At 45.7% G+C, this 23925-nt stretch overlaps 1 protein-coding gene across 1 annotated transcript in view; it reads right to left on the bottom strand.

The window, feature by feature from the left end:
• The window catches only part of BMP7 (bone morphogenetic protein 7), a 47990-nt gene that overhangs the window by 11687 nt on the left and 12378 nt on the right, over nt 1-23925 (bottom strand). The window contains exons 2-3 of the mRNA XM_075108702.1: nt 11183-11375; nt 156-304 (exon numbers count right to left, since the gene is read on the bottom strand). Coding sequence (XP_074964803.1) covers nt 156-304; nt 11183-11375 — 342 coding nt within the window. The remainder of the gene's footprint in view (nt 1-155; nt 305-11182; nt 11376-23925) is intronic.

The following is a 23925-nucleotide window of genomic DNA, read 5'->3' as shown; positions in this document are numbered from 1 at the left end:
ATTACTATTCTTTGCAAGTTAGGCAAATTCAGGAAAAACATGCCTAAGAAATCCTATTCAAAGGAAAGAGGACTAAATGCTTAAGGCTTCCCCTGGCTGGGAATCATAAACCTGAAACGGAGACTCACTGATTGGTGTTGGTATCTGACACTCACCATCGATGCCTTCCACGGATAGCTGCAGGCCAAGATTGTGTTGGGGATTCACCACCCAGTGATTACTGGTTGCAGTAATGTCAAACACCAGCCACCCTTCTTCTGCGGCCCAGATTGTTCGAGAGTCGAGCAGGAACAAATCTGAATCCCTGAAAAAAAGAAGCGTAATTCCCAGTTACCCAGCTCTCCACTGGAATCTTTATAGACGTTCACATACGTGCTTTAAGCAACACCCTTGGTTGGCCTTTCAGCAATCGGCAGATTGTGCCAGAGCTGGGCTGGCATGCGTTCCCATCTAATCACCTTCAGATGAAGTGCTTTTCTTCCCTTTAAAAAAGGGCGGATGGGTTGAAGCAGAGTTGAGGTGGTTTTGGGTTACTTTGCTGTTACAGTTAACCTTAGAGCTGCTGATGCAACTTCAGGAAAAAACGCTCGCCAGGCACAGATTTGCAAAATTATTGTTTGCATATGCAAACTTGGTAATTGGGCAGACAATGCTGCTCATTATCCTTTCCACACATAATTTCCTGACTCTTACGCATAATTGTAGCCTTGGTGCAAGCCAGCTGGAACACTGGTGTGCATATATTAGCATATGTAATGGTTTTTAAAATTTGTTCGTCTGAGGTTACAGATAATTGATTGAGGCAATAATGGCAATTTTCTTTCAATTCATTGCTTGAATTTTTTAAAGGCCACTGCTGAGTTATTTTGGTTGAAGAACTAATACCAGAAAATGAGAAAGATCAGAAATAGAGAGGATTTGAAAAGGGTGAAATCATTCTGGATTTACAAAATGTTTCCTGACAAGTTTCTGTAAAAATGAAAATTTGAGAAAACACAGGTTCTATAAAGGAAAGAATCTTCTCTTATCAGAAGTTGAGAGATAAAACGTCGATGAAAAAATGGGATAGTAGTGCAGCTCCTTTATAAAAAACAACCTAACAAGAAGAACAAAGAAACACGATGGAAGTGTCAAGACAAGACCCGTAAGAGGTGCTTTTGTACTTGCAACGCACAAACATGATAACTTGTTTAAGTGTAATTATATCCTTTTGAATGAAGAAACATCCTTGGAAAATCCTTTAATGGTGCTCAAAGCTTAAAGAAGGCCTTATTAATTTTGTCACTGTTGATTGGTCAGTGCAAATAAATATATATAACTTAGTTTGCACAAAATATCAAGTGATCAAAAATCAACCTGAGAAGTGCCATCGGCATAGAGGCATTTGTCTCGAAGCTTTTAGTGATTCTTTTCCCTGTGAGATACCAAGAAATTGGAGGCTTTTGTCCCACACAGCTGACTCAAAACAGAAATGGAGTTCTATTGCAATGTTTTTACTATCTAGCTTTCCTTTCAACCTTTGTGGGCCAGGGCGTATGAGAGATGATAGCTTTCCTCCGTGAGCTAATGGATGTCACCGCCTCTGGCTCTGTGCTGGCTTACATGAAATTAAACTTCTGAAATTAGTTCCCGCGGAGCATGTGAGCACGTTGCTCAGCATGTGTAAAAGGAGGGTTCTGTCGTTTCCTCACCAGTGCACGATGCTGTTAACCTTTGGATACGATGGGGCTGAATATGTAAATACAGCCAACGCTGCTGAGGGTGCAATTAGTGCTGCGTGTGGCAGCCTGAGGGAAAGCAGTGGCTTTCTGCATCAGCTCCATTCAGAAAGAGGAGGCAAAGGTCTGATGCTTGCAAGAGATGTTTTGCAGGCGTGGGACTGTAACAGCTGCAATTCCTCCCTTCGCCCGGCACATCCCTGCCATGCAGGAAGGCATGGACGAGGGAGTTTTGCTTTCTTTTAAATAAAGTTTTCGTTTGTGGAAGAAGCCCTACATCAGAATTTAACTTCCTGCAGCGCTTTCTTGCTGACATGTAGGTGGTCCTGTGGGGGAGTATTTTGGTGATGTTTGGGCAGCCAAACCGGGACGCTCGGGATGGGGCAGTGGTGCAGCGATGGAGGCCTCAACTCAGGTTTTGGGAGCTGCTCTCTGAAGCTCAGTCACTTTTGCTGGGTGCACCTAGGACAGCTGAAGAGAAACAGTACAGATAACCTCTTCCTTCCACATACACATGAGCTAAAGGAATGCAAGATGCTTGAACTCTAACCGGGGGACAAATTTCCTGGGGTTTCATCCCCACCCAGAAGCAATGGCTCTGTTCCCACTGTGCATGACGCAGCCGCACGGACACCTCCCGCCCTTCCCTGTTTACAACACGCGGAACAAAACGCATCCCAGAGGAGCCGGGGATGAGGGAGTAGTACGGATTGGCCCGTTCCAATGGCTGAGTCCAAGTTTCCAGAAGTAAAGGGTTTTTATATTCACATACTGCATCATTTAAGCATGGCCCCTGACTGGAACTCATGATTCACCAAGGTTTAGTTAATAGGGACTTGGCTTGCTTGGTTTTTCTCCCTTGTGCTTTGCAGGTTGAAGATAATAGCAATAATGATAACTTTTTTTGTTTGTTTTTAGCTACTGCTCAACTGCAGTATTACTCAGAAAAACCAGCCTTTAAGCTTCCCATGCTGACATGATGCAATCAAGGGTAACCAGACAACATGAGGCACCAAGTACCAGGGTGAGTCAGTCTGGGAAATTGTATAATGCGTTTGTTTTCCTGTAGTTACAGCAATGTGCAAACAATAGGCCTGGAGGGGAAGCCTGAAGTGAGAGAGATCAAAGGGACCCACTAAAGGGGAAACGTCCTTCCCACACACACACTTGGAACATTTGGACCCAAAAAGGCCCCGTGTCGGATGCTCTCCGGAGAAGTTCAAGCACCCCTGGATTAGTACTTTCTGCTCTGGCCCACCAGCAGCGGCCAGGGGTGGGATGCAAAACCTGACTGGTGTTGCAAGCAGAGGCTCCTGCTTCATCTCCGCCTGAGACTGGGGCACCTGTTCCGATGAAAAGAAACTTCTTGTTCTTTTAAAAAGGATGACCTCCCGTTAAGTGAAATGCCCTGCTCTCCAAAGATGGCAAACAGTGTTAAATCACTAGCTAATAGACAACAAGCCCTTTAGACTTCATTGTTGGCCAAGAAATGTTATTCTGCTTAGGCTTAAACAAAATTTGCTCTGAGGGCTTCAGTCTAACTAGTTGTCATATGAGATGGTGCTAGTTAAGTCTAACTAATGCGGCTAGTTTGGGTTTTAAGTTTGAGATAAAGATCTAAGCACAAAGGGAAAACGTTTTTAGTGCACACCTCACCCCCTGGTACCTTACCTACCAACTGTACGCATATTTAGGTCATTCTTGGAGCAATGTGAATAATGGCTCTGCAACCAAGAGGCAGAAAAGCACTTTGGTTCCTTGGCCCTGAATTCAATCCCTTCATTTGAGAACTTCAGAGCATGTGAGAAACTGTACTGAAGCTCCTACCAGACCAAGAGATAGGGAGAGGCACGTGATCCTCATTTTACAGAAAATTAAGCCAAGACATGGAAATGTTAATGTCTAGATTAGAGTTACATAAATGGTGAAGTCTGGATCCAGACCACAAGTATGTTTTGTTGCGACCACATCAAAATGGCTCAGCGTTCAAGGCACTTACATCAGCTGGAGCGTCAAAGCTTTTAGCAATGATAAAACTCAGGGCTTTCAGCTCACATCTTTTCAAGCATCGGGCTGTTGATGGAGCCTAAGATGAGGACAGGAGGTCGGCACTTGTCTACTGATCGCTTCGGTAGTGCCTGGCGCTGGATGCCAGAACGGAGAGGCACCTCCCATTAGCCCTCCCAAAAATTTTTCTACGGGTCACCTAACTTCTGTGTGGTCTGTGAATTTTCCTTAGTGAACTTGGGTGTTTTCTGGACTTAAGGGTGAATAACAAGTATTGCAAAGCGAGGGTGGCTGAGGAGGATGCGTGTGAGATCGTGTCTGGAAAGCGGCTGGCGTTATTGAGGTGAAGGGGCTGAAGCTGCCAAAGGGCTGTGTGTGCCCAGGGATATGCAGGGCGGGTGGCATGAGTGGGGTAAGAAAGGGAATCACAGGGGATTAGTGGAAGAGAAAAGGACTGGAAGAAGTGAGGTTTGTGGGGGTGAGTGGAGAAATAAGAGGAGACAAAATACAGAAAAGGCAAGTAGGAGTATCCTGAAAGGAAACAGTGAGGAAGAGAACTGCCACACTGCAACGCGGTAATTCTAAGGTAAGAAAAAGGAGTAACAACCAAGAAGCTTCATGAAAATAGTACGTGTGGGCTCTTTGCCTTCTGCTGGGGTATTTTTTCAGCCTCTAGGACGCACTTGGGTTTGTAGCCATAATAACTAGAAATGTATCTAAAACTCAGAAGCGCAGCACCTCTCTTAATCACCTGCCTTGATGAGCTGGGGCATGAGAAAGAGCATGGACTTACAAGCAGAGACTCATACGAGAGTTGGCAATTCTGCAGCAGCAAGGGAGAACAGGAGATGAAACTCTGCATTTACAGGCTCTATTGCTATGAGGTCTACACTGCTCTAGGGAAGCCCTCTAACCAAGCAGCACCTGGTTTTACGTCTGTTTTCTCCACTCTCTTTCCCCATCCGCCTCATCAGCTCTGTTATTTGAAGCTGCTGGTTGACAAGTGATAGTAAACACTAACGAGCACTTCCAAATGGGATAAAAATAAACAGGAAGGACAGGCAGCGGAAGCAAAGGTGACTCTCAGCAACTTCCATTACATCGCAAGCCAAGCTGATTTCTGTGACGTGCTGGCGCTGGGGGCTGGGGGCAGCCTTGGAGCCCTGGCTCACCGGGGCCATGTCCTGGCAGCAGCCGGCCCAGGGCCACTGCCAGCAGGTCCTGCAGTCCCCTGCCTGTGCTCGGGTAATCTGCCAGCCCAAAGAGCACACCGAGGCTGGCCGGCAGCTGCACCACGCTAATCCCTACCTGCTAGTTTTGAGGAATTACAGATCTCACAGTGTTTTAAATGATAACCATACTGTGACACCTTACCACAGACTTCAAATTGCTTTATAAATACGGGTCAACCCTCCCGCTTCCGTTTTAAAGTGGGAAGCACTTGAGGCACAGATATGTTAAATGTCTCACTGACTCGGCACGTAAACCATAGCCACTAAGCCAGGAGCATAATCCTGTCCTCTTGACTGGTGTTCTAAACCTAGAGGGGCTGTTTGGGTCACAGGCACGGTGCAAGATAGCAGGTTTACTAACAGGCAGCCCAAGGACAGAGCTGGCGTGGGGGGATAGGGGCAATTCGTGTCCAGGTTTGAGCAGGTGGAGGGAGGAGAAGGCAGAAGGAGCACCCTGGGAGGGTGAGAGGAGATCTGGGGTTAGAAGACATCTGTTTGGATTAAAAAAACGGCAGTATCCAGATTCCAGTTTGCTTGGTGTCATTGCTTAAAGTCGGCTGCAGCTGTCCAAAGACAAGCTTAGGAAAATATTTTTCAGACTTTCCTACTTTGAGAGGGCCCCAGGATCTCCCTGGGCCTCTCCCTGGCACGTTTGCAACACCCTCTGTACACAGACCTGATGCAGCCCTCCTCCCACACCTTCCCTTCCCTGCGTGCCTGGGATCCCCTGCTTATCCTTCCCTCTCCCTCCCCGCTGATAAACGCCCCCCATGCCCCTGGGGAGCAGCCGCCAGCCAAGCACAGCCCGGGGGCTCCTCCAGGTGAAGGGATGGCCACGGCAGGAATACAGCTTGCTCAACGTGGTTTCCAAGGACTGGTCTGAAAACTGGCTATGCTGGTAGTGAAACAGAACCGTGTAAATTTTGTTGAATCTTAGGAGAAATTAAATTCACTTTAAAGTTCCAGCAGATTCTAGTTCTGTTTTGTGTGTTCCTAGTAGCCGAGTTCCCTTTCCTATGTAGTGTTTGACAAGCATTAAGATCTAGGTTTCAAAGACTGATTAAAAGTGGAATTGAGGGTTTGTTACAGAGATGCAACATGTCTCCTAAATATGAAGCCTCTTGTAAAAGCAGTGCTGAGAGAAATGAGGTTATATACATATCTCTGACACTTTATATACATCTGTTTCTATTCAGCATTGAATCGCTGTTCATTAGTGCATCACTTAGCTGAGCAAGAGCCCACTGGGGTATGCAAAATGCCTCCTGCAGCTACTCAAGTGCCTGTGAAGAGTTGTGCCTTGCTAAGCGAGTTCAAGACTTGTCAGAGGTTTTGCAGGCTGCAGTGGCTTTTAGGAATGGTCTGAAAGAGATAACTGGATGCAGCTCTGTTCCTGGAGAGCTACAGGGTTTCCATGCTAAAGCTCCCTTGCTACTTGCTAAGAGATGAGTACAGTTATCAACTGACTTGCAGATAAATCACACAAAAAAACACATCAAAGCTATTGTCAGCACCTTTCTAGATGCTGTTAGCACTTGCAGATACCATCATGGTGCTGGGGCACAACGTTAAAACAAACTATACCCTTCTTTGCTGCACCATCCCTAGAATGGTCACGCTGGTGCTTAAAAAAGCTCCAGAAAGAAGGCACATCTGCTTCACGGGTTGGGTGGGCCTAAGCCTTTCTTAGTTACTAGAATTACATGTTTCAGCCCACAACATGGAAACAGACTCCAATGAACGGGAAGAAGGGGTCTGGAGAGGGGCTCAGGTTTGATCTGGGTGCAGAAGTGGTGTAGTCTGAAGCACAAACTAAAGCGTTCCAGCTGCAAGTCAAACCCAGGAATGCATCCTGCAAGATCTGATTTTTCTGTAGGGCTGGTAACATGAGCATTCAAATCATTCACTGCCTTTGAAGCCTGTGAAATCCATAATGGCCACAAAGTGAACGTGTAGCAACTACATTTCAGTTACCAAAGGCTGGTCAAGTACCTGGCTTTATTCTCTCCAGTAACAAAACTCCCATTGACTTCAAAGGGGTTGGGATTTACTCCCCAGTGCAACCGCTGGGTCCGATGAAATCAGAGATGTAACCCTGGGACGAGGTGTTTTAGCTTCTGAAGGTGCAGACAGATGGGCAGGATCGAGCTGTGATGTTGAGGGGACCTATGCAGTCTGCATTTTTTCTGCAGCTTCAGGTTATTAATAAATCGAGGACGACGCCCCGACTGACAATCTGCCCCACGGGTACCTTTTGAAAATACACAAGTTCCTATCGGTTGCAATAGGAGTTAGGTATCCAACCTGCTTAGCTGCTGTTAGAAATGCCACTGCATAGCTGCGTGTCTTTTCAGCACTTAAGTTCCTTTGAAATTCTTGCTTTGGCCATTGCTTACAACACGAATGGAGAGTCTGAGGGTAACGGATATTTCTTTTGCTAAGTAGTTCACAAACTATTTCATGATTCCACTGCAGAAGTATCAAACTTCATTTTTCCCAGGCTCATATCAATAAGCTTTATTTTGACATGTTCTCTGCATCAGTGCCTGAGATAAATGACCTTCAACACCTTGTAGCAAGCCTTGTGCCCCGTGACGTGCGCTCCCTAGCACCGGAATCTGCTTTGCTTTCCCCCAGCACCCAGAAGGGAGGAGACGGAGGCTTGAGCAGCACCCGGCTCCCTGATGGCAACCTTCAGTTCCTGCTAGCAGGGTTTGTGACCACAAGCAGGGACTTGATGTCCTGCCGCTCAGCAACCTTCTCAAGCCAGTCACTGGCTTTGTAAAACTCTTTCCCAGGCTTTTGGGTGAGTGAACCATGAAGCCCAAACAGAAGTTGGACATGAGTCACTGGACTTTGTTATGCACAGGAAAGCTTTGAGACATATTAGTCAAAACATCAACTGTTTTCACAGTGTTTATGATATTAGGAACATTTTTGTTCATGAATGTACTTGTTTGCTTAAAGTAAATAGCTGTTGCTTTGTGCCTAAAGAATGCTGTACATGCCTTTTTATAAAGAAGATGTTGCCAGTTTGAAAAGCTTGCCTTGCAATGAATTAATGGATTCAAAAGGCCCAAAAGAATATTTGATCATTTAGTTTGGTTACCTGTAATAATATCTTCAGTTGACAGAGATATAATTTCTGTTAGTCAAAGTCCAGAGTGGCATCCCATCCGCCACAACGGACGGAGCTGGGCTCTCATTTTTACTGCCAGGGTGGTTGGGTGTCTATCTGCCCGTGACTGAGCCGGCGGACGGATGAGAGCTTCCACCCTGTGTTCAGATGCCGATACTATTGAGGGGCAGGATTTCAGAAACAGCCTGCTGTGGGTGCAGCTGTTTGTCTGGAAAGACCTCTGCCTGTATTTTTCACCGACAATAAATTGCAGACAAGAGATGTTGCTGGTTAGATACCTGCCAACCTGTCTGAACTCGTAAAGCAAGTCATTAACTGTGGAACAGCTCGTACTTATGGTTTATTTGAACTGAGGGCACACCATCACACCCTCCAAACTGGAGGCTCATCTGAGGTTTAGCTGAAAATTAAGCCTTCAGCATATCCATATGAAGGTGTCTCTTCACCCTCAAAGGAAAAAATCTCCAGTCAGCCTCAGCTTGGGCTTTTCAGCTGCATCCCGTGCTGGTTTTGTGGCCCTCAAAGCTGCCCCAACCTCTGCTGTGTGTTGCTGTGTTACGAAGGCGAGGTGATGCCGCAGCTGCCTCCGGGGAGCCCGGCACTGAGCTTCTGTGCCTGGGCTGCACTTAAACAGGGGGGGCACAGGCCAGGAGAACACCTGGTGTTTCAGATCCCAAAAGGCAATTCCAGCAGTCTCCCCGGAGATCCCACTGCTCTTGTATCATCATAAGAGCACAGGGAGAGGGAAACCCATTTGGGTTTTACTTGGCCATCGTACCTGCCATGGTCTAGGGAGAGGAATCTACAAAGCCAAACATGAGTAAAGGTTTTCTTGCCTGCGTGGGGGGGGAGAGTTTGGCTTTGTTTTGCTCTTGTTGCTAACAACGTCAGATGGGTCTGACTTTCCAGCCTGTTCAGGATGAGACAAACAGCCAAGGAGGCATCAAAGCGAATGGGTGTTTTTTGATCAACGTTGGAGAGAGCTTGTTTTCTTTCTCCACTTGCCCAATGACACACTGACTTGGATGACTGGTCTGTGACAGAGCCGGTTGGAAAATGTCAGTGGAAAAATGCAGAAAGAGAGCAAATATTTTGACAAATGTTAGGGACAATATTGTTACCTTTGGTCAATCCAAACCAACGGGAATATTTTTTCAGGACAAACTGTTCAAAACTCACCGTTGCCTGTGCCAAAATGTATGCAAAGGGTGAAAATGGATGAACACTCCTTAAAAAAAGTGTTCCTGTGGTGAATATGACGCAGTAAAATTGCATCTAATCTTGTAGCTGGAAGATCTGTGTAATTAGCACGATTCCGCACATCTTCCAGCCAGTGGTTCATGTGTATGCCTGCCCTTTGCATATATTTTTTCCTTTAAGAATAAGAGTTTGTGATGGAGACAGTCTGCAGAAACACTTGATGCTCCGAGCAGCTGTATATCCATAACTATCCCCAGTGGGTACCTCACAGCCCTCTCTAAACATAGTTTTAACAAACCTATGGATATATCATCTTAAAATTAAGGTAATAAATGTCATCCTAACTCTGTCAGTAGGTTTCCTAGCGGGCACCTACCTCACTGCTCAGGATCTGAAGGAGAACTTCCCTGGCATCTGATGAGGAAGGACATTTACTCCAAGAACAGGTTTCTGGCAATTCCCTACTGCCCTGGCACGCTGGTGAGGCCCTCTTCATCTGCCAACACACATCTTGATTCTGCTTTTCCCAAGAGTGCAAAGTCATCCCTGCAGGCTTGTAACTGTATAACCCACTCGGGAAATACAGCAAGGGCAGGCTTCTGTGTCTGGGAGGGCCTAAGATGGAATAAACTTAAGTGCTTGTAGTGAGCAGGACATCTAACGGGTCCTATGCATATCTGTGGCTTGTTGCCTTCTCCTTTAAGGGAGCCTGGTTAAAATGTGCAGTTCAAATTATCACTGATAAAAATAGATTAATATTAGCATAGTCCCCAAACCCTGCAAATAACTGTGTCAATAGAAATGCCACGAGAACTATGAGTTTTGACCCATAAAACTGGAATTTCAGCTATGGGAGAAAACACACCTCTCTTTAAGTACTTTTACCATACAGCAAAGCCGGTAGAAATTCTCACCATTTAAAAACATTGGTACGGTTTCCTGTCATATTTCAATGGATCAAAAAATGCAGAACACTTTTTCTGCATTTTTATTAGCTCTTATAAAAATATAAAGCCCGCTTTTTAAATCCCTAGTGTTTCTCTTTTCATAAACCTAAATTAGGGCTGTAGTATTATTACCCCATATTTAGTAGTCCTAGAGAGTAACTTCTGACTAGCATGTGACTGTAAATACTTTACATGTAAATAAATGCAGTCTCACTTTTGGTAGGATTTGTACGTAAAATAAATATGTGCAAATGAAACTAAGTGCCTTTGATAAATGGTTTGGGATTGCTGATTAATTGGAACTAAAAACAGATGAGAAAATTGGACATATGTTCTTACTCAAGTTCCCTGGAGGATTTGTCAGGGAGCTTGGCATACATTAATAATTGCTTGGAATAGATTTAATAGCTCATCTTGTAGTTTTGCACATGCAAAACAATCAGTCAATATAAAAAGCGTGGTGTCATCTGTCTTTGTTAATTAGGGATCTCGAACGCCTTCAGTAATAAAGGCTAGTAATTAAGCTACAATTAGGAAGGAAGCATTCGGATGTGGGTTTGCCACCTCAGGATCCATAAACGGCAGGAGGAAGAGGGTAGGTCTTCCAGAAATCTTGAAATACTCTGAGTTTATGATCTTGTGTACTAGCACGCGGCCAGGCTTGTTCGCTCCTCAGCTACCGGCTGCCCCCAGGGACAATCCCCAGGGGATGCTCCCAGGGCACCCCTTCCCCATGCCCTCGGTGGCTGACCAGGCATGGCACCTCCATGCCCACCGCATCAGCGCTGACTGAGATGTCACTGTGCAAACCCTGATGCTTCAGCCCAGCTCTTCAGACACATTTGGTGGCACCAGTATTTCTAAAAATATTGGACGTAACTTTTTGGAGGAACATACCGTGCCTGCGCTTTCATCGGGATTTGCCTGTGGGTCACTCACCTTCCCGGGTGCTCCTGGAGTACCTGGTAGACACTAATCTGGAACGTTTCGTTGTCGAAGCGTTCGCGGATGTAATCCTTGTATATCCTGAACTCGGCAGCCGTCACCGCTTCTCCCTCTGGGATTCTGGAGAGATCAAACCTGAACTCTCGGTAGTGGCAGCGCTGATGGTGAAACTCTCTGTCATGCTCCACTGAAACAGAAAAACAGCCCATTAGCCACCTGCTTTGTTCCCTTTCCCCTCGCCTTCAAACAAGCTTGCGAGTTGCCACAACAGAAAAGGGCAGAATATCTGATTGCAGCATCTCATGCTGTTGTTCGGTTCATTAAAGCACGTAGGAAATATGTGACTCCATGTGGGCTATTAAAAGCATATATGTGTTTATCAGACTCTCTTTGAAACAGTTTTACAGCTGGCTGGTACAGGGTGTGGGTGACCGTTGTGTTTTAATGATTTTTGGCAGCTTTGTGCTTGACAAGTGACTCTGGACATTTGCCACCGATAACGACCAAGCTGCTGTGGGAAGGAGCTGAAAGAAACAGATGGGGCTTTTCAGGAGGGCTGGTTCTTGGCCTGACTCTGCTTCTGAAAATCACACACGCATACCCACACAAATATATACACGAATTCCAGTCCTTGAGGCTTTTCATGCCAGTGGCCCACATTTATCACAAACTCAGTCCCGCTCCAAAGGGTCAAAGCTTTCACTTTAAAGCCTCTTTAGTGATCGGGGCTGTGAAGCAAATGTTCAAAACAAGGAACTTCTTCCAATTCCCAACCCTGACCGTGGAATAACAAGAAATGCCAGAGTCCTCCCAAGACAGGGTTAGGACGGTGCGTTATCCCACCAAGTGACAGGTCTGCCTGTCTTCTGATGGACAGCTGATGGTCCCGTGTGACGCTGCTTGTGGACACTGAAGCTGAGGGTCAGCAGTGTGAGGAAACAAAGAGTTCGAAACTGCCCTCCAGCACAGGCAGGGAGAGGTGCCAGTGCCCCAGCCCAGCCCATGAAGTGAAGCACCCTTTTTCGAACAAATTCCAAATTAAAACAGACAAGTTGGATGAAGGAAAACAGGGAAATGGAGGTATAAGGGATGAACTGACTGGCCAGAGGTCCCACTGCAGGACAGTTTAAGAGCTGAGGTTTGAACCAGGGACTTCCTGTATGTCCCAGTCCCATCGTCTGTCCACTTGACCTCCCTGCAGCTCGACTGCACAATTCAAGTAGTTAGCTCTGAGATTTTCTTGGCAAAGAACGTGTGTCTTTCTACAGGCCTGATTCTCGTCTGGCAGCAGTAAATCCATTGTGTAAATCCATTGACTTACATGGAATTACTCCTGAAAAAGAGGAGTTTCAAGCCTGAGTTTGAGAAGCGCTTATTTAAATTTCCGGCACTGCGTGGTACAAACTTATATCAGCGTTCGCGAGGGCCTCCCGTGCGAGGGATGGAGCGTGGGGAGCCTCCGGGAACCGGGCCGTGTCCAAGCGCTTACACGGAGCAGGTTCAGCAATGCTCTGCTGGCTGAGATTCAGCAGCTGGCCACGGGCTCTTCCTCCTCTCGCACATTACTTCTGCAAGGAGTCCAGGGCTCACAGTTTGCCACTGTATGATTGCTGTTCAGGGAAATACTTCAGAGCTCTTACTAAGAGCTGGGATTCATCTTAGAGGAGTTTTTTAGGTAGGAAACTCCTAAACTTTCGCAGACAAAGGCAATTAGGTCAGGCAAATGGTTTTATGTGTTGAGCAGTCTTAGCGTGCACTGAACGAACAAAGTCATAGTGGCACCTCTAGCTATAACATCTCATGTGGCCTCAGGAAGGTCACTCAGTCTCTCATAACCTGAAGTGGGGGAATACTGTGAATATCCACCAGTGTTTGTAAAAGCCTGGGCAGGCTAAAACTGCCCTATTAGTGCTGGCAACGCTATTAAATGTTGCTTCCAACAAAGTATTCTCAGCAGAATAAGATACAAAGAGTATGATTTCAGTCTCAAAGGAATTTGTCTGCACCTAAATTATAGAGGGGAGGAAAAAATATTTTAATATGGAATAGCTCCTTTAACCACAACTATAGAAGAATGAATATAATGTTGTGTGGTTTTAGTTATATTATGGATAACATCCCCAGCAGGGTGTATTATAGAGGTCTAGCAGTAGGATGTACCGATATGATTTGCTTCCAAAGACATGGGAAGGCTGAATTTTCAAAGGAAGGTGGGTGCACCTTTTCAGCCTACATATGTGATGACAACTGCATCGGCCAACACTGGTCTTTAGCTGCACTTCATACACAAACTCTGACAACGAACACATGAAGATGAAACTTTTTCAGGTGCTGCTAGAGTTCACAGTGATTCCCACTGCAGAGCCCTAGAAAAAATCTGTCATATTAGTATGAAAAATTAACGGCCAGGGTCATGAAATAAAGAGCCCCAAAGTTTGAACTTTCCCATGCTTTGCAGATGTTTGGATATAGGGTTTTGGCCTGAGCCATCTTTAGTGTTAAAGCAAACATTCCTGTGGCTATAGTCATTAAGACCATGAAAATATGTGGATATGTAACTGAAGAAAGAATCCCAAGAAACCCTTCAACTCAGTGTTTATTGTTTTTCCCTTTTTTCTTTGCACTCTGGACCTATCTGCTGACCCAGAAGTAACAAATCCTTTCAGAACTAATTTATGAGAAACACTGACCCTGAATCAACATCTGTTAGATGACTGCAGTAAATCTTATTACATAATTAAACACCAAAATCTATGTTAAAATAACGTTAAGGGTCTGACTTGAACTCATAAAAGCAAGACTCTTCATTATGAAGGCTGAAATCCTATCCTTAATTCATTCTGCTGCGCGTTGGTATTTGTGAACATATGGTACAGTATATATGACCGTGCACTTTTTGTAGACCCCAGTAATACCGTTAGCACAACAGCACGAGGTAAGCAGGGGAGCGCTCAAGAAGCCTGAGTTTCCTGGGTTTGATGGGTGTTAGTCAGACCTTTGACAATACCGCAACTGCGTTGTTTCCAATTAATTACCTGGGGAGTTTGAATGGGCGGGGGAAGGGGGGATGTTTATAAAAAAAAGAAAGGGAGGGGAAAGTGGTATTTTAAGTGTTGACTGAAACAGTCAAGAGAATTGCTACAGCTCTCTGAATACGACTGTAGTTTTTCAGATCTATAAAATCTGTGTTCCCTGTTGACACAATGTACTATAAGGGAGAACCTTTTCGTCATTCTTGACGGACTAAGCCTCAGCTACCTGTCAGCCATTGTGTGTTACACTTTATTTTTATTGTTATAAAAATGCATATTAATAATTATATAAGAAACATTTTATATACATATGAATAAAAATTCATATCATATTCATATATGAATATTACATTCATATGCTATGATGCCTTAAAAGTCATCAAGCAGTATGAATATTTGCTGGGTATACTTAATAGCCCTTCTGCCCAAAGAAAGTGAATTCATGTTTGTCCCGGGTTCATAGTTCTTACAGGTCACTACTACCCAGAGGCTTTTGGTGAATGGTTTTAGCCCAGTTCCTAATTTCAAACATTGGAAATTCCAGCTCAGAAACTGCGATAATTCAAATGCCTTGGCAAGGCCGCTGCTTGGAGAGGAAGCCAAAGCTCTGGATGTGCGATCAAAGGTTGTAAAATATGAAAAGGAAGAACACCCTTGAAAAATGATTCCACTTTGAAACAGACTGTGGGCCTTAGCTGTGGGAAAACAGTGGATTTTCTCTCCTAAAGAAAAAATCCAAAGTCACTCACAGGTGACGCGTGTGTAAATGTGTGCCTCTCCTCATTTCTAGAAGCGGTATTGCATTTTGGAGGCACAACCACCGCAGACAAATTATGGCCCAGTTTAACACATGGCTCAAAATCTGCTGGTGCAAAATAACTCTTGGGCATGGTGAGGTGGCAGTTAATCGTAGCTATGGTAGATGGGAATCATCAGACTCTCCCTTTGGCATAGTCCTTTGGGAAAGCAAAGGTTGAGATGATGGGACTTGGGTGCTGTAGGATGGAGGCAGACATCAGATTCATGAGAAAATAAAGACGACACCAAAAAGTGTGTAGGACAATCAAGGTGATCCAGCCAAAACAAGCAGGTATCTTAGGTTAGTGGTTATGAGTAAATTTGCCACACCTCTGTTGCAAGTATGCAAGTAAGTTCAGCATCTTTAAAAGTCTGGCCTTGACTATCTGTCCACGATCTGAATGCTGCACAGACTGTGCTCCTCTATCTGATACAGATAGGGCTCTCATCTCTCTGAAGCCTTTTGTCTCTCCAAACCGACTCTGTTGTGGCATTACGGTGATGCAAGAGGAGGCAGGACAGCAGGCAGGATGGCATAGTTGTGCAACAACAGGGATGGTTAAAAGAAAACAGGATGGATACATGTGCCCAGGTGTGAAGTAGCCAGGTATCAGATCCAAAAATATGGGAAAGATGGAGATAAAATGTCAACAAATACTTGGTACTTGTTTTGACATGTCCTAAAGCGTGTGTACTCTTCAGAGCACACAAAACTTGAAAACACTAAGATGCAGGGATGAAAAAGTGTATTTGGTGACATGTGGAACTCAGAGCAACACAATTGAAACCAGTACTAAAAAAGTAACGTTGGACAGAAAAGCTTGTGATCCTGGTGTCACATCGCAGGGTACCCAGACTTCTAAAGCAAATGAGACATCAGCATAAAGCTGGGCAACTTGAACTGGTCCCACGTTTGGTCATTTTCACAGCAAAATATGTCGAGACTAGAAATAAGAGCCCCAACTATTTTCAGCTTCTTTGTAAATCACTACTGGTAAGTGAAAAGCCGACCCGAGCTGGTTCTGTAAACACTGGTTGGACCACTGGTTTTGTAAGATGGACTGATGGTAGGCAAGGCATGCCACATGACAGCAAAGATTATGTTGAGGCACAGCTTGCAGTAGTTATTAGCTCTCTCTACACATACCAAAGAAACCATACCGTTTTAGCCTCCATACCGGGCGCAGCAGCACAATGTCAATCACTAACTCCATGTGTCAAGCAAAGAAAAGTGAATCAGAGCAATAATTTTCCAAGAATGACTGTGTTAAAAAAATAATTATTACCAAAGTGTTAAAGAGCTAATCCAAACCCCAGGGAAGTCAACAGAAATGCTTCCACTAATTTCAGTGGTTTCAGGGGAGGCCTTGCTTTTGCCAATCTACCTACCCAAGTATTTTTACGCTCTTGTTTTCTGAAGATGTAAAAAGATCTCTTTTTCACAAGCAAAGTAAACACCAGATGAATAGATTCTGTGCTCAGGCTGCCAAACCGGGAAAGCTTTGGTAATTTCAAACCTCCTCCTCCCTGGCACGTTTAGGTGATGCACTTGGAATATATTTTTAATATTTAAACAAGTATAAACTTGAATTTTTCTGTTAACACTTTCACCTGATAATACGTTAATTGTTTTTATAAGGCACTTTAAGAGTAGTCGTCTCAGTTATTGTAGTGCTCACAATTACAGTGCTACTTGTTTCTCATTTACAATGAAAAAAAGCCCCAAAAGGAATGTGCAGTAGGGTGTCTGTAACTTCTTTACTCCCAAAAAAGGCCAGAAGGGATTTGTAAAGGACTTTAATCTCAAGTAGATTAAAGGTCCTGAATTCCTGAGACTGAAAGATAAGTCAAAGGAAAATAGATTCCAAAAGACAACACCCCCTCGCCTCAGCCTCTCAGCCAGGCGGGAGGCTCGGCTGCAGAGCCATTGGCAGCTGCCCGAGAAACCCCTCCGACATCCAGGTGCCAAAAAACAATCTGCCACACTCCGGCATCAAGGTCTAACAGGTTTTCAGAGTCTACCTGCGCCTGCCTGGCCCCAGGGACTGAAGAAGTCATGTAGGTGACTTTAGTGGGTAGGAAAGTCTTTATCTGCTTTGCCTCCGATAGCTGCAGAGCTGCAGGAAACTGAGCGCTCTTTCTTCAGAGATGGCTGAGGGCCGGCTGGCTTGTCCAGTGAGCCAGTGCATTGATCTTAGCCTTAAACCTCAACCTTTCACGTCTTCATGAAAGGGCAAACTTTGACTTACACCGTTTTCATCCAGCAGCGCAAAATCTTGTTTCGATTTTCCAACCTTTAATTCCCTCCGTCACCACCCCTTGACATCGAAGCCAAAACTTCAGAAACTCTCTTGCATCATTCCAGTGTAGAGCACGAGATTCCTAAAAACCGGCTGCCCTGGGACCACCAGCTCCACCTGGGGTCCGCGAGCATTTTTAGCCTAGGTACATTACTGCTTTCAAAGGGAAGGTCCACTCCTATCTTCTGCTTCACCCTTCTGTCTCCCTTGGGAAACGGATGCAGCCGGAAAATAGTTTTCCCTCTCCCAGATGAGTTTTCAGGTGGATCCCATCCTCCCCGGCTCATCGCGGTGCCCCAAGAGCAGCGGTGGCAGGAGAAGGACCAGGGACCTCCCGGTACGGCAGGCGGGAGGAAGGGCAGGGCCACCCCTTTGACTCTGGGCTTGCAGCAGTTGTGAAACTGCGCTGTAAATTTTCAGGATGCCAAATTTGAGACCTCTTGATGGGATTCTAATTAACAGGCATTAAATGTTCCCTCTATAAATTGCACTTCTTTGTCTCTAAATTGGTGGATAAACCCATGTCACTTATGAAATATAGGCCTTTTCTCCTTATGTTAGGGAGGTTCAAGAAGGAGGAAACCAATTAGGGGAAGGATCCAGCGGTCTCCGCAGCTGAAGAGCCTACTGGGCTCAGCGGGATTCCCAATTGAGCACAAAGTGCAAGGTCAGTCCTTACATTTTTCTGAGGAAAAGGGGGAGTATAATAGAGATTGCAATAATGTCATGCCAAGCCATGGTCTGCTAAGGCACATGTTTCCCTCCTCATTGTGCTTGACAGCAAGAGTTACAGGGGCAGTGGCAGTAAATTTATAATGGCAAGAATTTGGGAATGCAGAGTTCTGTGATTGGTTTTCATTTGCTTCATCCTCTCGGCTACAAGATTTACATGCTGACATTAGGCAGCTAAAGCAGCAGTTAAAGAAATATTTGAAGAAATAGTTAAAAGAATATAAATTGGGAGTCCTATAAACGGAGTACAGCAAATGTCCTGGGTTGTGTGATGGGATTTTTTTTTTTTTTTTTTAAAGACTGATAAAACCAGTATTTGGAAGGCTTTTTTTGCCTTGAATTGTTGCAGCTCTCCAACTCATCTAAAAGCTACTGCAGGTTTTTGGAGCAACCTAAGGAAAAACAAATACACCCTTGATTTTGGTCTGTGAGATAAGCTTACTAGAAAAATAGTCTGTGGTTTTTCTGTAACTCATTAATGCATCCCATCGCCAGGGTCTGCCGCCATCCTGCCACTTCTGAAAACGCAGTCTGTCCTTCAGCCGCAGAGGCCCAGGACCCCCAGGCATCCGGGGGGGGGTCTGGGCTCATCTGCTGAAGCCCTGTGCTGATGGTCATGTCCCCATCTGCCATGTGCAGAGGGGGCTGCTCTGAGCCAAGGCAGCGCTCACCAGAAGGAAACCTGCACCCAGATGCTCGGTTCTCATGTACCCATTTTACAGCCAGGTAAATAGAGGTGAAGGTGATAAGCTATTTCTCACATGGTAAATTCAGTGTGTGGCAGGGCAAAGTCCTGCCCAGTCCACGGGTGGAAAGCAGGACTAATGCATTAATTTCAGATGAGATGAAAACCAGGCTCCATAAATCCTGATCCCCAACCCCAGAGGTTAGAAACAGGGGGGTTTGAAATTCTTTAGTGCTCACTCTGCAAAGCGATCTGGGGTAAGCATTTTTGCTTGGAAAAGGGGAAAAAAAAAAAGCTCTCTGGAGTTAATATTCTTCCTTTAGCCATCACTTCATTTTTTCAGCTTTCAGCATGAAGGTGGTGTTGCCAGCGAGACCACCTAGCCACAAACCCAGCAGGGAGCTTCCAAAATTCTTCTAAACACTGACTCCTTGTTATAAATTGAAAAGTGGTAATAGCAACAGTGCATATCACATCTGTGCCAGGCTTCAGGCCTGGGAAGGAGCACTCTCCCTGCTGCTGAACACAACTTAGAAAGATCCTTTCAGTCCACACATGTATCAGCATTAGCCATTTCTTTGTCAACAAATCCCTTAATACGTACCCTTTCTATCATGTACAGATGTCCAAAAAATAATGGAATACTGTACTACAAGATTAAACACTTTAATGTCAGCATATGTGTTGCATGACTGAACAATGGTATCATTGTGTGTGTACAAACAGCGGGTTGAGGGAAGATGGGTTTAATTATCTCCGAAGCAGCAGCAAGTTCTTCCTGACTGAACTGAACTTCAGCTAGCAAGGACTGCTCAGGGCAGAAATTGGTATTTCTCGAACAAAATGCCCGGGCCCTTTCTGATGTTCTTCCAGTGTTAGGGTTGGTGTGGTACCCGCCTCGGGCAGGGCGTCGGAGAGCGATGCGGAGCCACCTGCTTCCCTGGGAGCCGTGCCGCCGAGGGCGAGGGCCGGGGGAGGAGAGGATGCTGCGAGTCACCGCATCCTCTCGCCCCATGTGTCACCCAGGAGACTTTTAAGTTAAAATTCCTTAGGATGGTAGATGGCGAAGGGGAAACATAATTATTGGTAGGGAAAGGACAGAGAGAAGCGTGCGTGCTGCCTTCTGCGCCGGGGTTTCATCACAGGCACTTTAAGGCGATGCTGGATGGTAAACCTATTTCTCCTTAAAGACCATCCATGAAATATCTGGCCAGGTTTCGCACAGGTAATCCATTTTCTTTTTCGAGTGTGCCCTGATCAGTACCCGCTTATACTGTGGTTTCTCTGCTGAGATCAGAGCCAGACTAGATGAAAAGTATTTGAAAAGTATTGTGAAAAATTTACGCGTGGGACTGCTCTGTGAACACGAAACTCCCCTAATAGTAAACAGACTGACCGTGGTGCAAATCCTGACGTTTGCAGTGTCTGTATGTGTATCTGGGGAAAGCAAAGTTAAATAAGCAGGGAAGAGTTGTGTTTCTTCAGAATACCTTATTCACAGCCTCAGCATGTGAAACACGGCAGCACATAGTGCCGCAATCCATCTGCAGCTGCTGTAACGCGCTTAGGATTGCTGTGGGATTTGGGGTGTGGGAGGGAATGGAGAAATGGGGGAGTGACAAGGGAAGGAAATAAATGGGAGTAAAGTTGCTCCTTAAGACAGACTCCCTCTAATTCCACCTTCATCCTCCAGGAATCCAATATAAGGAAATCTCCTGCAGGGCCTCCCTCATCAGCCTCTCAAATCTTGCTTCTCTTCCCTCCTTTCACTAGGAAAGGGGGGACCAGGACAGTGCTGACCTGGGGATCTGCCCCCAGCAGCCTCCCCCTTCCCAGCACCTTGGGGGTGGCATTTTTCCGGAGAGACAGAGAGGCAAGCTGGGGACTCTGGCGATGCTGCAAAACGTGGCTCCTCCTCTGTCCTCCCAGCTGGCCAGCACGGTGCCCCTCACAAAACATCTCACGCTCTCCCGCGGTCACGGGGAGCAGCGTTAACCAAGGCTGGTATTTATCCTCGACAGCCCACACCGGCAGATTGGGACTGGCTTCTCTCTGTGTATCTGAAAGATGGGGATGCACCTGGGCAGCAGCTCGGAGCCGGGGACTCCTGCAGCTCCCAAAGGCAGTCCTAGCTCTGCTCTGCACCCTCCTCTAGAAACATCCCTGTAGTCAAACTGAGCAGTGAGCAAAGTGACAGGCAGAAGCTTATCATTACTGCTGCTTTCTTTTCTTTGCACCATAACGCATAGCATGGAATAACACAGCCTAAGAGCAGATGTGCGCTGCTGCCTAATACCTCCCCTAAACCCTGAATCCCCTGGATGCAGCTGTGGGAGGTATGTGAAGATGCAGGAATACCTTTTTCTTTTCCCTCTTTGAGCAGAGATGACTGCTGCATTACACTGCTCGCTCACTCTTTGTAATTCGGGGACAGCAAGGCTGCTTTCCTGGTGCTGTGATATCGGAGAGTTGTATCTGGTGAGGCTAACTTCACGGCGAAGCTGTGCCAGCGTTAGGTGTGAACTCCCAAGTCACACGTTTTGCTGGTGCATCCAAGGGTCAAGGAGATAGCGGCAGCCTGGGGAGGAGGGGAAGGAATCACAGGTGAAGGTCAGGGTGGCGGAGGCCAAGGTGGCAGCCATGGCACAGGAAAGGACAGCAGTGATCTAGGGGAGAAAGCAGGGCGATGGGTGTCTCAAGAGGGAGGAGGCTGCAGAGCACAGAGAGGGAGAAAAGTCAGTGGCAATATGGTTCATTGAGAAAAATAATCCCTCGGTCCAACCGGCAGACAAATGGGGCTCAAGGCGCTTCCTGCAACCTGTGCTGAGGCTGGAGGCCTCTCAGAAAATCACTGATGCAAAAACCAGCCGTCTGCCCTGTCTGCTTGTACACACAGCATTGAGCAAATGGAAACAAATCCCCAGGCCCAAGGAAGGAGAGACAAGTGGCTGAACAGATCTGGTCAGAAATAATGTGCGTTCAGCCAGGGAAGATAAGAGGCAGCATGAGAGACTACTACAGGGAAGCCTAAAACAGGCTATTTGGGATGAAATGCAAATTTTGGAATAAAAAGATCCAGGTACATTCTTGAGAGATTTCAAGTGTGAAACAGTTTTTCATCTTGGAGCAAACTTCAGATCGGGGGAAGGCAAGAAAGTTTCCCTTTTTAGGGAAAGTTTCCCTAGAACGTTTTTAGCCAGCTCTAACCTAACCTCTGTTAAATGAAGAGAGCCCGCTAGCGACTGGGAGTCCGGAAGGGTGCTCATCCTCAGAGGGTGAGGGCAGCAGCACTGCAAGCTCCCCGGCTCCTCCGAGGGTGTCTGCTCACACCCCGATATCTGTACGAGGGAAGGAAGCCGGGAGCCTGCAGCACAGGCACCTTGACCCGCAAGAAGGCACGTGCAGAGGACACGCAAATTAAAAACAAATCGCGATATAGTAACTCTTCGATGCAATGATTTGATCACGCAAAGATGTGACAGCATCAAGTTATGCTCTTGCGCTCCAGTAACTACACTGGGGCAAACTAAGAAGGCTCAAATGTATTTGATAAATTAGATACTGTTCATAATAAACAGCCTGAGTCAGTAATCTTGGGAAGGTCACTGCCCAAGTGTCTCTGATGTGTTTACACAAAACAGACCGAAATGGCTAAACGCACCACTAGTGCCCTGGAGAGCGCGATCATCCGCGTTTGCAAGGCTGGACTCCTCTGCCTTTCTCGGGGCCAGTGACAGAGGATATTGCCTGCTAACTCAGTTTCAATTTTTTCCCAATCTTGCTTCCAGAGCATGGAGAACTTTATAAAAGTTGTGCTCGTAAACTGATGCTTTTCAAGCTTATATGCTGCTAATTATCTTCCACTACATGACTTTTTTCAAGTTGCCTTGCCTTCTGTTCCTTATTACCATCGGCGTATTATTATGCAGCATAAAGTTACTTAATACAGCGAAAGATTCAACAACATTTGTAAAACTGATATAGAAAGAAGGACTGGATTCTGGACTGGTACAGCTGGTTTAAGGTATTTTAGAAGTAAATGAAATCAAATGAGAATTTATAATCCTTCCTGAGGTCTGGATTCCATCAGACTAAACTCATTAGGCATTAAGGTGCAGGTGCAGCTAAATAAAGGATTGTTCTGCTTTCCTTAATACCATAGATTCACATCTTGAGTTCAAAATAAAAGTCTTTTAAAAGCACATGTATATATTGTGCATCTACTGGCAACACTTGAAAGAGAAAGTTCAGCTGACGGAAGCTTCAAATGCCTCATTTTTGTCAAAGGAACGTGCCCATTTCTGCACCAGCCGTGCTAAGGGACACGAGTGGAGAAGTGATGGCACACTGGCCAACTAAGGTTATTCACTTCATTTGCATTAGACTTCCTTTCATCTCCTGAACAGCTGCCCAAATAAATAACCTAAATCCAATTAAGCTTTCTTTAACTCTGTATTGCCACAACAATACCAGCATCCCCCCAAATATTCCAGAGTGTGGGTCTACACCTGCACAGGCTCTCCGGGAGCAACACGGCGGGAGTCGCAGGCACAGGGAATCCAGCCTTTTTTGTGGTTTACTGCGACAATAAGAAATAATTCAAAAACCAGTTTTCCAGGTTTTAAACCATATGACTCGCTGGATCTCTTAGCCGAAGTCCCAGAGCCTGGTTTTGCTGAGAAAGTAGTTTGTGGGATATTACAAAATAACCAGTCGATATCAGACACGCGACCATCAGATAAGAATCTCGGCCTTCGATTGTAATCAGCAAAATTTCGACTTGGAATGTACGCACTCCGAGCTCTGCCATCAGACCACAGTTGGCTGGATCTTTTGAGCTTGTCTACGCAATAACAACCATCTGCGCCTCTCCTGGTCGGGCAAGCGGCTGCGAGATCAGGGGGCCACAAACTATTCAGGGGAAAGGCCCATCTGCCCTGGAGGGGAAATCCCTGCAAGAGCAGAGCTCTCCTCTTGCATCCATACTGTTACGTTTATCGCGTGTTTTTCAGGTGTTCTGTATGTGGGAGGTCCACCGATACTAACAGTTTATAAACCAGGATTATTAGATAGAAATAAGGTGTTTGGAGGGATGGGAGGAAACACTGTGGAAAATAATTATGAGACACCTCCATTACTGCTTAAAAAGATACTCCAGAGCGCCCTTCCTCATGAAAGTGGGGCTTTGTG

The sequence above is a fragment of the Phalacrocorax aristotelis genome, chromosome 13, assembly GCF_949628215.1.
Source record: "Phalacrocorax aristotelis chromosome 13, bGulAri2.1, whole genome shotgun sequence".
Classification (NCBI taxonomy): Eukaryota; Metazoa; Chordata; class Aves; order Suliformes; family Phalacrocoracidae; genus Phalacrocorax; species Phalacrocorax aristotelis.
This window is presented reverse-complemented; position numbering and strand designations above follow the sequence as displayed.